Source organism: Gopherus evgoodei, chromosome 11 (assembly GCF_007399415.2).
Source record: "Gopherus evgoodei ecotype Sinaloan lineage chromosome 11, rGopEvg1_v1.p, whole genome shotgun sequence".
Lineage (NCBI taxonomy): Eukaryota > Metazoa > Chordata > Testudines > Testudinidae > Gopherus > Gopherus evgoodei.
In genome coordinates, this window is record NC_044332.1 from 5,147,782 (window position 1) to 5,162,947 (window position 15,166).

General features: G+C 40.3%; 1 protein-coding gene across 1 annotated transcript in view; it reads left to right on the forward strand.

The window, feature by feature from the left end:
• Positions 1-15,166, forward strand: part of AGAP1 (ArfGAP with GTPase domain, ankyrin repeat and PH domain 1) — a 653,532-nt gene that overhangs the window by 354,601 nt on the left and 283,765 nt on the right. Inside the window, 2 exon segments of the mRNA XM_030579564.1 lie at positions 9,576-9,731; positions 15,065-15,157. Coding sequence (XP_030435424.1) covers positions 9,576-9,731; positions 15,065-15,157 — 249 coding nt within the window.

The following is a 15,166-nucleotide window of genomic DNA, read 5'->3' on the forward strand; positions in this document are numbered from 1 at the left end:
AATTGGCTTTAAAACAATCCTTGATCATGCTGGTTATGTTCTGCAGCCTGCTGGTATGGCTGGAGGGATTGTTACAGTCACAAGATTTGCTGTTCTGCTTTTTTAATTAGCTTACGGTGCTTTGGTCATTGTCCTGGTTTAATCATCCACTGAACAGTAGTTGATGCAGCTTAATAGTTAACACACTTCAGTCTCAAATTTGGCACCACCATTCAATTTTATTACCCGTCCTGTGCTCAATTGAAACCATACACCTTTAGTGACATTACTGTGAATGTTTGCTGAATTGTTTACATTGCAGTAAATTGTTTGACAGCCAGCAAGTACTAGGTAAAAAATTAAACTGCTGTCTTCTATGCTGAAATACATTACTAATTTGCAATCAATATTATAATGTATACCAACTTGATACCTGCATTACATTTAATGCTCGTAACAATCCCATACTTTGTATGCTAGTGAATCTTTCCCCAGTATCTAAATTGAATTTCCCGAAAAGTGTACATTATAATCTTACTTGTACTTACTGTGTTTGATATTTTGAAAGATCTTAAAATAGATTGTGAACGTAGTGCAACATTGTCTTACACTATTTATTTTTGTAATATCTTGTTAGGTGCCATTTTCAATGAAAATTCCATTCTGTTGAAATATTTGGAACATTAGGAGTAGGCAGGTTTAATTGTTCCCTTGCTTTTGTCAGCTTAACACAACACTCATAGGGTGTACGTCCAGACTACCCGCCGTATCGGCGGGTTAAAATCGATTGTTCGGGGATCGATATATTGAGTCTAATCTAGACGCGATATATCGATCCCCGAGCGCGCTTATATCGATTCTGGAACTCCATCAACCCCAACGGAGTTCCAGAATCGACACGGAGAGCCGCGGACATCGATCCCGCGCCGTCTGGACGGGTGAGTAATTCGATCTTAGATATTCGACTTCAGCTACGTGAATAACGTAGCTGAAGTTGTGTATCTAAGATCGATTTCCCCCCTCTAGTGTGGACCAGCCCATAGACTCTAGGACTGGAAGGAACCTTGAGAGGTCATCGAGTTCAGTCCCCTGCCCTCATGGCAGGACCAAATACTGTCTAGACCATCCCTAATAGACATTTATCTAACTACTCTTAAATATCTCCAGAGATGGAGATTCCACAACTTTCCTAGGCAATCTATTCCAGTGTTTAACTACTCTGACAGTTAGGAACTTTTTCCTAATGTCCAACCTAAATCTCCCTTGCTGCAGTTTAAGCCCATTGCTTCTTGTTCTATCATTGGAGGCTAAGGTGAACAAGTTTTCTCCCTCCTCCTGATGACACCCTTTTAGATACCTGAAAACTGCTATCGTGTCCCCTCTCAGGGCTTGTCTACATCAGAAAGTTGCAGCGCTGGTGAGGGAGTTACAGCGCTGCAACTTTGAAGGTGTACACATCTGCAGGGCATCACCAGCGCTGCAACTCCCTGTTTGCAGCGCTGGCCGTACTCCCGTTTTGTCTCGGGTGTAGAGGATCCAGCGCTGGTAATCCAATGTAAACACTTACCAGCGCTTTTCTTGACCTCCGTGGAAGGAGGAAGCCTCTGGTAATCAAGCTGATCTCCTTTCCCGGTTTGCTCTCTCGTTCCCCGAACCGCCGAGCAAGCGGTTCTCCTTACCTGCTTGCTCGGGGTTCCGGGAACTAGAGAGCAAGCCGGGGAAGGAGACCAGCTTCGCCGCGGTTTGCTCTCTCGTTCCCGGAACCCCGAGCAAGCAGGTCTCCTTCCCTGCGGTTTGCAGGGTGGCTCTGGGAACGCGAGAGCAAACCGCGGCGAAGCTGGTCTCCTTTCCCGGTTTGCTCTCTTGTTCCCCGAACCCCGAGCAAGCAGGTCTCCTTCCCTGCGGTTTGCAGGGTGGCTCCGGGAACGAGAGAGCAAACCGCGGCGAAGCTGGTCTCCTTCCCCGGTTTGCTCTCTCGTTCCCGGAACCCCCCTTGAAGCCGCCCAACAGCGCTGCAGTGTGGCCACATCTAACACCACTTGCAGCGCTGGTTGCTGTAAGTGTGGCCACTCTGCAGCGCTGGCCCTATACAGCTGTACTAATACAGCTGTAACAACCAGCGCTGCAAAATTTTAGATGTAGACATGGCCTCAGTCTTCTCTTTTCCAAACTAAACAAACCCAATTCCTTCAGCCTTCCTTCATAGGTCACGTTCTCAAGACCTTTAATCATTCTTGTTGCTCTTCTCTGGACCCCCTCCAATTTCTCCACATCTTTCTTGAAATGCGGTGCCCAGAACTGGACACAATACTCCAGTTGAGGCCTAACCAGCGCATAGTAAAGCGGAAGAATGACTTCTCGTGTCTTGTTTACAACACACCTGTTAATGCATCCCAGAATCACGTTTCCTTTTTTTGCAACAGTATCACACTGTTGACTCATATTAAGCTTGTGGTCCACTATGACCCCTAGATCTCTTTCTGCAATACTCCTTCCTGGACAGTCTCTTCCCATTCTGTATGTGTGAAACTGATTGTTCCTTCCTAAATGGAGCACTTTGCATTTATCTTTATTGAACTTCATCCTGTTTACCTCAGACCATTTCTCCAATTTGTTCAGATCATTTTGAATTATGACCCTGTCCTCCAAAGCAATTGCAATCCCTCCCAGTTTGGTATCGTCCGCAAACTTAATAAGCGTACTTTCTATGCCAATATCTAAATCGTTGATGAAGATATGGAACAGAGCCGGTCCCAAAACAGACCCCTGCAGAACCCCACGTGTTATACCTTTCCAACAGGATTGGGAGCCATTAATATCTACTCTCTGAGTACGGTTATCCAGCCAGTTATGCACCCACCTTATAGTAGCCCCATCTAATTGTACTTTCCTAGTTTATCTATAAGAATATCATGCAAGACTGTATCAAATGCCTTACTAAAGTCTAGGTATATCACATCCACCGCTTCTCCCTTATCCACAAGGCTCGTTATCCTATCAAAGAATGCTATCAGATTAGTTTGACACAATTTGTTCTGTACAAATCCATGCTGGCTATTCCCTATCACCTTACCACCTCCCAAGTGTTTGCAGATGATTTCTTTAATTACCTGCTCCATTATCTTCCCTGGCACAGAAGTTAAACTAACTGGTCTGTAGTTTCCTGGGTTGTTTTTATTTCCCTTTTTATAGATAGGCACTATATTTTCCCCCTTCCTGTCTTCTGGAATCTCCCCCATCTCCCATGATTTCCCAAAGATAATAGCTAAAGGTGCAGATACCTCCTCTATTAACTCCTTGAGTATTCTAGGATGCATTTCATCAGGCTCTGGTGACTTGCAGGCATCTAACTTTTCTAAGTGATTTTTTACTTGCTCTTTTTTTATTTTATCTTCTAAACCTACCCTCTTCCCGTAAGCATTCACTATACTAGACATTCCTTCAGACTTCTCAGTGAAGACCGAAACAAAGAAGTCATTAAGCATCTCTGCCATTTCCAAGTCTCCCGTTACTGTTTCCCCTTCCTCACTGAGCAGTGGGCCTACCCTGTCCTTGGTCTTCCTCTTGCTTCTAATATATTGATAAAAAGTCTTCTTGTTTCCCTTTATTCCCATAGCTAGTTTGAGCTCATTTTGTGCCTTTGCCTTTCTAATCTTGCCTCTGCATTCCTGTGTTATTTGCCTATATTCATCCTTCGTGATCTGACCTAGTTTCCATTTTTTATATGACGCCTTTTTATTTTGTAGGTCACGCAAGATCTCGTGGTTAAGCCAAGGTGGTCTTTTGCCACATTTTTTGTCTTTCCTAACCATCGGAATAGCTTGCTTTTGGGCCCTTAATAGCGTCCCTTTGAAAAACTGCCAACTCTCCTCAGTTGTTTTTTCCCTCAGTCTTGATTCCCATGGGACCTTACCTATCAGCTCTCTGAGCTTACCAAAATCCGCCTTCCTGAAATCCATTGCCTCTATTTTGCTGTACTCCCTTCTACCCTTCCTTAGAGTTGCAAACTCTATGATTTCATGATCACTTTCACCCAAGATTCCTTCTACTTTCAAATTCCCAACGAGTTCCTCCCTATTTGTTAAAATCAAGTCTAGAACAGCTTCCCTCCTAGTAGCTTTTTCAACTTTCTGAAATAAAAAGTTGTCTGCAATGCAGTCCAGGAACTTATTGGATAGTCTGTGCCCCACGGTGTTATTTTCCCAACATATATCTGGATAGTTGAAGTCCCCCATCACCACCAAATCTTGGTCTTTGGATGATTTTGTTAGTTTTTTGAAAAAAGCCTCATCCACCTCTTCCACCTGATTAGGTGGCCTGTAGTAGACTCCCAGCACGGCATCACCCGTGTTTTTTACCCCTTTTAGCCTAACCCAGAGACTCTCAACAATTCCATCTCCTATGTCCATCTCCACCTCAGTCCAAGTGTGTACATTTTTAATATATAAGGCAACACCTCCTCCCTTTTTCCCCTGTCTATCCTTCCTGAGCAAACTATACCCATCCACACCAACATTCCAGTCGTGTGTATTATCCCACCAAGTTTCAGTAATGCCAACAATGTCATAGTTGTATTTATTTATTAGCACTTCCAGTTCTTCTTGCTTATTACCCATACTTCTTGCATTTGTATATAGATATCTAAGATACTGGTTTGATCTTGCCTCCCAGCTTTGCCCTGGCCCTCCTTTCTCTCTGCCATTATAGCCCATGCTCCCTCCTGTTTCCGACCCATCTCCCAGGTCTTGTTCCCCACTTACCTGTGGGGTTTGCTCACCTGTCCCCGTCGAACCTAGTTTAAAGCCCTCCTTACTAGGTTAGCCAGTCTGTGCGCAAATAAGGCCTTTCCCCTCCTCGAAAGGTGAAGGCCATCTCTGCCTAGCAGTCCTTCCTCGAATAGCATCCCGTGGTCAAGGAAGCCAAAGCCCTCCTGGCGACACCATCTTTGCAGCCAGGCATTCACCTCCAGTTCAATGTTAATACAAATGTGAAACGCAAGAGAAAAATAAACTAAAAATTAAAAGATATTTAAGACCAGTATCATAATATGCATAATGTTTCTGCTGTATTTACTGCTTCTTTGTAACTTTGGGGGTTTTTCCTTTTTTCTAATGATTTTGAAGGGTAGAGAATAAATACTTCTCAAAGTGTATTTTCATTGGATTCCCACTCATGTCCATCCACTTAATGTGAGATTATGCGAGAGCTGCCGTTGGACTCATATTTTGAACCTTTTGAGGCACCACAGTTGTGCCTCTGTCTCATTTTCTCTCTTCTCTTCCCTTCCCCCCCCCCCCCAACCAGTCAGGTATCAGTGTTGCCTGGTCACTTCCTCTTTTGCTGCTGTTAGCAGTGTCAGATGCTGTCCTGGCTCAGGGATGGCATTCAGTTCATAAAATATTTTCGGCCACTATAGCAGTTGATAGAGCCTTTCATTAATCCCCATTAATAAAATGCTATGACTAAATATTTTTCATTTTTGTTGGACAAATCAGCTGTCTTTTTGCCAGGCTATTTTCAGACTGTCTGGGTTTTTGTGACGCTTCATTGTATGCCTGTGACAGGGCATATGTATGCTGCTCTCCTTTCCCCCAGTTACTCGCAGCTGGTGGAAGAAATGGTAAAGCAACTCCCTGATAAGAGGGAGAAGCTCTGCCATACCTCAGAGGCTGTCTGTGAGATACATAGAGAGAGAAGCAGGCACCTGGACCTTACTGAGGGAAGACTGAACTTGAGTTAATTTGTTTATCTAGAAAATGTCTAGGACTGGGCTCGGTAAGTGTCTGGCTTAAATTCCATTGTCAAATACATTTGCAGTGCCTTTAAATTGTCTTTTGGGCTGGTTACTGAAGGTCTGGTAGCATCCTCGTTGCAGCCTGGTTCTTGCAGAGGCAGTGGAGAAAAACCCATTTTCCTTGAGGATACTCTGGATGTGTGGTAGTCACAGGCTGTGGCTGAAACTGGCTGGACTTTTGTGGTGTGGTGTTTTCAGGCTGTAAAGTCTGACCAATGGGATGCCCATGTTGGCAAAGGCAACATTTTGCTTATAAACTACAAAACCTTTAGACAAAGGACGTAAATTGATCTGTGGAAGTGGGCTCACCTTCCAAAGAATATACTCAAACTCTATTGTCTCAATAATAGAAGATACAGTAAACCGAATTTGTCCTGGCAAAGAATATCATCAAATCCATGCTATCAAAAGAAGTTTATTATATTATTCCAAATACTTCCAGGTGCCTTAAAACCCAGGAAGACTTTGTTCTGTGTTAGATCTAGATAATACATTCATTGTCTTCTAGGGAATAATTAACAATTGTGTTGCTGGTGTCTTCATATTTCTTCTAGACACTATAGAGGGGACAACTAGCTACATGCACACTTCTCAGACAGGAGAGTCTGTTTCATCATATTCTAACATTGCTGCCAATACTGTTCTGGCCTGGCATCTGCATTGCTTGTTATGAAGTACTTAGTGATAGCAACTTACCTGCACAAGATGTCAAATGAATATGTTGTACTACTTGAATAATCTGTCAACCTGGAAGAGATACGAGGATCGACTCAGCCACTGTTGGGATGCTGGTGTCAATGTGGTTCAAAGTAAATTGTCTGACCTCCCAGCTAGTCACCAGAAGACACGTGGGAGTATACAGGAGCTATGACTGGAGTCTGCGGGCTTTGACTTAACTTGTCCTTTCTTCCAAATGCAGTATGAGAAAAAGGGTTTATCTTTGTCACCAGCAGGCATTGGCAAGAATCCTGTTACAAATTTTGGGTGGCTTGATGGTCATAGATGTATTGGCAGTGTCCATGGCATGTCTGTATGTGAGGCAGCCTTACTGTATCATGGTTATTGGTAATCTCAAGCTACGTGGTCAGATTACATCAAGGAGGTGGGTTGATATATGAGCCTTTCTGGTTTGGTTGCAGTACAGGGGCAATAGTCTTTTTGAATTCCAGAATCTGTATGAACAGCAGCTGAATCGTTATTCAGTTGAGGAGCTCACTCAGAGGGTCCATCGTACTTGGAGCACTCGGTTTCTCCAAGTGTAAAGTCTTCTCATAAATATCCTTTATATATCCATAAATAAGTAGGCTTAGTACAATACTCTGAAAAGTTGGTGGCCTAATCAAACGAGACAATCAGGTTACTATGGTTCCCGTGAATAAAGGAGAATATCACACTATATATCCTGAAGCCTTTCCAGTGTGGGTGTGAGCTCTGTCCCACAAGGCATTCCTGGTGGCCCCTTTTCTGCCATGGAAGGAAAGTGTAACTTCAGATGAAGCAGCCAGGAATGGGCCTGAGTGTATAGTGTATAGATTTAATAGTGTATTAAATCTTTTATCACATGTAATTGACCTGAACAAACAGCTACTAGTATCTACTCAAGGCATCAGGAAAAGACCACCTCTTGCATGCACTGGAGAGGCCATCTTCATATGGACATAAAACTGCCTGTGCCTTCCCATCAATATCTCCAGCAACAGCAGTTCCTAACCAGTCTTGGGAGAGACAAAAGTTAATCTTATTAACCCCATGTTTGCCAAGGCAGATATAGTTCTCAATCTTGTTAGAGATGCCAATAAGGAAACTTAGCATCTTTGGGAGCTGGCTGAAATTGATGACTCAGAACAGGGCACTCTGCTCAATAGCAGAGCTGACAATTTCTCTGCCTATCCACGTGGCTCTGGGGGAGGATAATGATCCAGATAAATAGCCGTTTGGGCAGGTGTTTCAGAGCCATCTGGCTTCTTGAAAGGATCCTAAAGAAGAAGATTAAAAGTTGAAAAGGTTAGCATTCCAGTGTGTGAAGGCCCCTGTGGAAACTGTTGGACAATTTCTTCATTTGTCTGAGTAGCTTAAAGACAAATTTCTTCACTGTTCATTTGATAACTGTTTTTGGCTGCAATGAGCATGTCAAAGTTAGACCAGCTTTTCTGTTGGGTTTGTACAGGACGTGAGACTCTTAAATGACCCTACTGCAATGGGTGGTTAATGAAGTCCTAATCAGACTGATTTGGAGCCACTTGATACCTGTTGGCTCAGGTTTATTATGTGGAAGGTTATCTTCCAGATGTGTGACTTCTTTTAATGCTATGAGACTTCAGTGACACATATCTTATATTCTGCGAAGAATAGCCATTCATACAGATGTGTCCTAAATCCCTTGCATAGCTGGTGATTGCGATTCACTTCAATGAACCTGTTGTCCTTGCAGATATTTATCTTATGCCTGCATGCTCATCCCAGCAAGTTACTATTTCACAATCTTGATGTGAAAAGGTCCCTAGGTTTTATCTGGAGCAAGCAGAAGGCGTTAAAATGCCACCCAGCTTTTTGTTTCATTTGACAGTGCATTAGGTTCTAATGTTACCAGACATATCATTTCAAAGTGTATCTGATTGCATTTTCCATTCTTACTGTCTGGAAGGCCTGCAGCTTGAAAATCATCTCAAGTCTCATTCCATTCTAGGCAAGTCAGCTTTACCTAGTAGACTCTGAACTAAGTAACCACACTGGCTTACACGCACTTACCACGTGTTTTCTTAGACTCTAGCAAGAATCCAGGATTTAATTATTAGTGTTGGAGCCCAGTCCCCAAGCTCCAACTCTGTCTGGAGTTCTGTTCACTATGTCCTTCTTCTATTGAAATGAGTCCATCTTTTGTACTTTCAAGATGATACTGTAACCCTACCATTGCTGCTTATGTTGTAATTTAGTCCTCAAATTTAAAGAAAAATTTCACTACTTTCATACTTCAAGGCATTCCATTATTTTTTGTTTTTGTTTTTGTTTTTTTTGCTGATTACAGATTATTTTAGCTTTTGTTCTGTTTTATTTTCAAGTCCTCCTTTGTGACTTTGTCTGCAAGAATGAAAATCCAATAGGGTTAGTTATCTTTGAAGAAAATAAATTACCCATAGTTCTTGTCTGGAGAGGCATATCCCGGTGGATTAACACTCACTCAGCTCCATTTAGAAACTTCTCTGCTTAGTCGGGTGGTTTCTGTAACATTTTGCTATATATAAATTTTACATTTCAATTTTTTTGGAGGGATTGGTGTTCACCATTGAAATAATTGACTTTAATATGCAAGACACAGTGTAGGAAATGAGTAGGGTGAGCATAAAACGCATCTCTGATGGTCTCTAAACTTGACTTGAAATCTGTACCTGCTCTCTGACTGAAGCAAGACGTACAAATGTTTCTACATATGACTGGGGTGAATGTGGCTCCAAGTGTCAACCAAACTTGAAGTAGGAAAATTAAGCCTTTATTTTTAATATGTCTTGAAAAATATATTGCTTTACAGTATATTGAAACAAGTTTTTAAACCAATTTGTCACATTGTGGAAGATGAAAATGTATCTACCTTAGCAGCGGAAATCTGAATTTTCTCTAATGTAAATAGAAATGGCATTTTTAAAAAAAAGTTCAACAGTGCTATCAAGTGCTCCTAGGATAGATATCACTAATTTTGTAAGCCAAGACACCATTCTTCCATGTGAGGATTAAGTAAATAATGCTGTGAATTTCAGGTTGCTTGAAAGCAGCATAACACTGTTAAAACTAACTTTAATCATTGCAGACCAGTAATGGAGGAGGGAGCTTAAGTGATTATTCCTCCTCTGTTCCATCAACTCCAAGCACCAGTCAGAAGGAGCTACGGATTGATGTTCCTCCCACTGCCAACACTCCAACACCTGTTCGTAAACAGTCCAAGCGCCGCTCCAACCTCTTCACGGTGAGTGAGCCAGAAAAGCAAATGTTGCTGTTTAAGTGTGACTACTGACTACAAGCTAGTCTAGTCTAAATAGAAGTGCCAGGAAGGTTCCACTAGTTTCAAGGCGAAAGTCTGAAGATTTTTGAGGTTTTCCTTTATGTTGGAAAACTCATCTAGACACAATGACGTTTCCTAACATGATCCAGGTATTTCACTGTTATCAAACTGATCATTTACTACTGGAACAATTTCTGTTCAGGATATTCTGAAGCTTCTGCAATATGTTATAAAGCCCCAGCAGGTTAAACATTCCATATCATGGATACATGACTTTCCTTCCCAGGCCTCCCTGTTCAAGCCTAAATTCTCCAGTTTTGTCACCTTCTGAGTTAGCAGTGAGAAATCTGGACCTCTGGTCCAAAACAGCTGATCAGGAAAAAAACTCGACTGATTTCATCTGTGGAAGCATCCAGTATATATTGAGAGAAAATTCTCAGCTGGTGTCTCTGCAAGATGAACACCACGGTACCAGAAAACTAAACTGTTCCATACTGGCTTAAAAATACAATATCTCAATTCATGTTTCTTCATCACATTCTTTTAACTGTGGGAGAGGATCCTAATTATGTCTATTTTCTTCTGAAGCATCTGACATTGGCCACTGTAGGAGACAGGATTGTGGAGTAGGTGGAACATGAATCAGATCTAGCATGGCAGTTCTTATGTTTCTGCATAAGTATTTAGGGAAATGTAAATAAATGAAGAATTTTCATGTGTTTAGTATTGTGGTTCCATTGTGGGCCATTTTTATAAGACAAATACATTTGTGGTTTTGTACTTAGCTTTAAAACTCTCTTCTCACAGGGTTATAACAAACAGAGTTGATTTGTGTGCACACACAAATTCTTTTCTCATCACAGCCATGTGTCGGTCAAGTTCATACACCGACACGTACCTCACTGTGTGTGTCTGTACCTTCTGGGGGAATATCCCATACTGCCTCATCAAGGGACATAGTGCCTGAGGAACATACACAGAGCACCACTAGTTGTGTGAGGGAAGGTGAACCCTGGCTGGGAGGAAGAAGAGACCAGACTGGTGCGGGTATGGCTAGGGGAGTGTTTAGAAAAACAGCATGCTGAATTATTTATTAGAAGGCACGTGTGCCAGCCTAGACATTTGGTGAGTGCAAAACACTGTTACCTGCCATGGTTGCCGAGTATAAACCATACTGGACACACCTCATGTTTAGTACCAACCTGTTACACAATCTTTAAAATGGTTATAAAGACAGGCCCTAGAACATCATACAAGTGGTTAAAATTATAATGGATTACTGTCTAGATATTACAAAAGAATTTTAAAAAACGGTATCTGAAAGCTTGTCAGAAATTGTGTTCTGACCTTTTATAAAGTGGTCTGTTTTGATTTTTAAATTTAGATCTTGTGAATTATTAACTCCACTAGATGTCAGTGTCATCCTAGGAACTGAATGCAGGCTAATAAATTTGAAAGTACTCACAACTGAAAACTGTTACAGCTCCATTTAGAAAAGCCTGCCAGCTTGCTCTTGTTCTAAATATGAATAGGATACAGTGGGGATGGTTATATGTAGTGGTGATATAGAAAACCAAGGATGGCCTAAAACTGGAAGAGGCAGAAGAGATGCATAAATGGTTTTTTATGCCTTTCCTATCTTCAAGGAGAGAGTTATAAAAGAACATGTAAAGTAACCTCTGTCAGCCATAAGCCAACTGACTAAAAATCTATTTGCCAAAAAACCAGTATTTTAAAGTTTTAAATGTTTTATTGAAATATTTATTTATTTATTTATTTATTTATTTTCTGTAATCATAATAAACAAAACCCTTAGTTTTCATTGATAAGCCCCTGTATTAACTATTACACTATTGATATTGAATAATACTTAACATTGTTTAATTATTGGCCCTGCATAAACCTTCATTTTGGAGGGAAAATCCCTCTTATAATCAAGAAAGTTCATTGCTGTCCAGTAATATGTAATTGGCATAAAAGTGTATATAAATAATCTTAAAAACAAGTTTTAGACACCTTTTAAAGTGATCTACTTGTGAGACACATGGAAGGTAATTTAATTATGTAGTACTGCATACTATAGTGTTTTACAATAACTTTGTGTAAAACCACGGATACCTTAGAAATAATGCCAACTATCTAGCCACTTGGAATAATATTGAGTGAATAGATGGCAAATACTTTTCCGTTAGTGCTGTGGTGAGGAACAAGGATTCAGTTCTTACTGCAGTTTTGTAACATAAGTAACATAGGAAAATTGTGTTTTTTTTGGTTGGGGGCAAGGGTTTAGTTGGATGGATCTTAATCATTGCAGTTTTACTAAACTTGACACTGGTTGTCAGCCATGATATGTTCTCCTCCTCCCCCCACATAGTTTTCAGTTAGCATTGGAGAGGAACCCTTCTACCAAATGGTTTTAAATGATAAATGGATCATGTGACCTCAGGCCTATTTGTGTTTCGAGTGAGGATGGGTTTGAAGAATTAAAAAAAATAGTCAAGTTACAGTATGGTATATGCAGCAACTGGTCTCACATCTTCACTACACATCAGCTTTCTGTATCAGAGTTGTTGCCGTGTTTATTTTTTCCATTGGCAGCATAACAGATCAATAAATGCAGCATTTCTGCAAATGTCTTGTACCTTGTATTTACTATCAGTGGATGAAATTCATCGGTTTGTAGATCTCATATTAAGATTTAAGATGTGCATAAGTTTCCTGCCTAGGGTGTACTTCAACCTATATGATGAATACTATCCAAAGCCAGGTTTTAGATAGTAATAGTAACTATTTTTCTGATTACAGACCTGATCTGAATGAGACTCCAGTCAATGATATGTCAGTAGAAGCATCTGATTTCTCATATGAACTTAACTATCAGTTATATCATTTATATAATGTTACTGCACAATTTTAAGAGCGACTTAATAGTGATTCTAAATTAAAATTGTTACCTCTGCATCACTGAAGTGGCACTTAAGGATTAGTACATGTAACCATTGTGCTACCTAGATCTCTTTCTCATTATTATTGATATTCTGGTAATGCCCAGACTTGACAATCAGGGTTGGATCTGCATTGTGGAAGGTGCTGTACACATGCATAATAAAACACTTCTTGCACCAAAGGAAGTATATTCTGAATAACTGATTGTGATAGGATATTAAGTTTAGATATTAGGGTTCTACTGTAGTTCTGTCCAGGCTGTGTCTGATCCAAAGTAGGAATGGACCGCATAGAATGCCAGTGCAAGGTGGTGGTGTTTGATCATTTATGTGGTGTTATATTTTTATACTCCCTTAATGAAATTTTAGTAGAACTACTAAGGAAAGTGTGTGAACTATTAAGCAGAGAGAATTCATTAGGAATGCTGCCACTGCTTTGTCAACTTCTGTTTCTGTATACTGAAGCATGTAAGTTGCATCATTGTTTAGGGATCTCGGTAGCACATTGGCACAATTTGATGAGTTAAAGAACCATTTCCAAATTGAAATCTGCATTTGTCGGAAAATGTTTTGTTTACCATTGTTTAAAATAATAGCGACGTTTATTATAACTAGCTAATAGACTAGCAAAAAAAATCTATTATGTACTTTGTGCATTTGACAGCACCTAGTGTACAGACACTTCCACTGCTTCCCTTTACATTCAATTAATTACTTCCTTACTGAAAAGACCCTTATAAAGATGAATAGGGGAGCAGAAAAACCATTGCATTTGCATATATATATATATATTTTTTTTAATCAGGACATAGTACTTAAAGCATGCTCCATTAGAAACTGTTTTTCTTTTTTAAATTAGATAGATCTAAAATATATCAAGTTGTTAATGTCCCTTTTAAAGGATGGACTGGTTACCTTCCTCACCTTCCTGAAATCTGTTTTAGGGAAGAGAAACAATGGTTAGTTATCCTGGAAATTGGATCTCATCAGTCCCACTTGTTTTGCTTTCTCTCAGTTATTCTTTAATTCCCTGGCATGTCTTTCACAACGTTGAACCATAGTAACTAGTGATAGGTTCCTGCTCGCACAGAGTCAGGAAAAGCACAGGTCCCCTGCTAGGTTAATGTGCATAGTAGAATGCTGTTACTTGGAATCTTTCTCTGCTTTCTGTCTTCCCCTCAAGGCAAGTGCGTTGGGTGATCTTCCTTCCTTGTATCCCTTCACCCGCTGGCTAACCTAATATGGAAAATGATTGTGATTCTAATCTGCGCCTCTATTTTCACTCTGTTGTGACATATCTTTTTAACTGTATTAAAAATCCAAAGTAGCATCTTGTATCACTCTGGTTTTCATTAGCTCTCTATTCTGGCACTGGACGCTACAAGTGTATTTATTTCATATATCATTGGCAATTTGAAATCCACATGAAAATGTTTCCCCATTTTCAATTTTCTGTGAGTAATGTTCCCATTGGAAAGTAACGGAGTGAAGTTGTCACTTGTCAGCGTGGTTATTAAGGAGGATGACTCTCAGATCCTTCTCTCATAATAAAATAAATCTGTCAGAAAATCTTTGTGCTTGTGCATCTCACACTGTAAAGAACAAGGATCTAGAGTATGTCTTAAATTTCAGTGTGTATACTTAATGGCCAGACAAAATTACACTGCAAATCCCCAGCCCCTGAAACAATTCATGAATAGGTGGAGCTCATATTTCATTTGCAGAACATCATAATAAAGCAATTTACAGACTCTTTTTAAACTCCTCTCTCTTCCTTCGCCCACCCCCCATTCCAGATTTTGCTTCTCAGTGCTCTTATGCTTTGCCAAAACAGATTGAATTTTTCCAGCATTGGCCACTAGGTTGACTTTGAAGTTACTATTTTCTAACCATTCAAAAGAAATAGGGGAAAAAATGAAACTTGATATAATCAAGAGTGCATCATAAAATCACACATCTGAGTAGTTAATAGCATTATGAACCAATCAGACATTACTTAAATATATACATTTATATAGTAGGATTTCCTAGCAGGAAGCTAGAACCCTCTTTTTTCTTTGAAACTATTAGAGGCGGTTTCTGAAATGTGTTCTTTTGGCAGGCATTATTTTCCTATCTGACCTCTTGGTTTCCAGTAATTGAAATATGAGCTCTTCAAAACTTAACAAATTTTCAAATGTGGGTGGAGGAGGAAAGTATTGGGAAAATGAACAAGATTATGTGACTGTCACACCATTTTAAGATCTTTCTTTCATTTCAAAATATACATTCAAAACAATGGCTTCAACAGGGCATCCCCTCTGTGTCAACCGAAATGTTTAACAGAGTGTGAACTTTCATTTTGCTCTGCAGTCTCGGAAAGGGAGTGATCCAGACAAAGAGAAGAAAGTCCTGGAGAGCAGAACAGATAGCATTGGAAGTGGCCGTGCAATCCCAATTAAACAGGTATGCTGC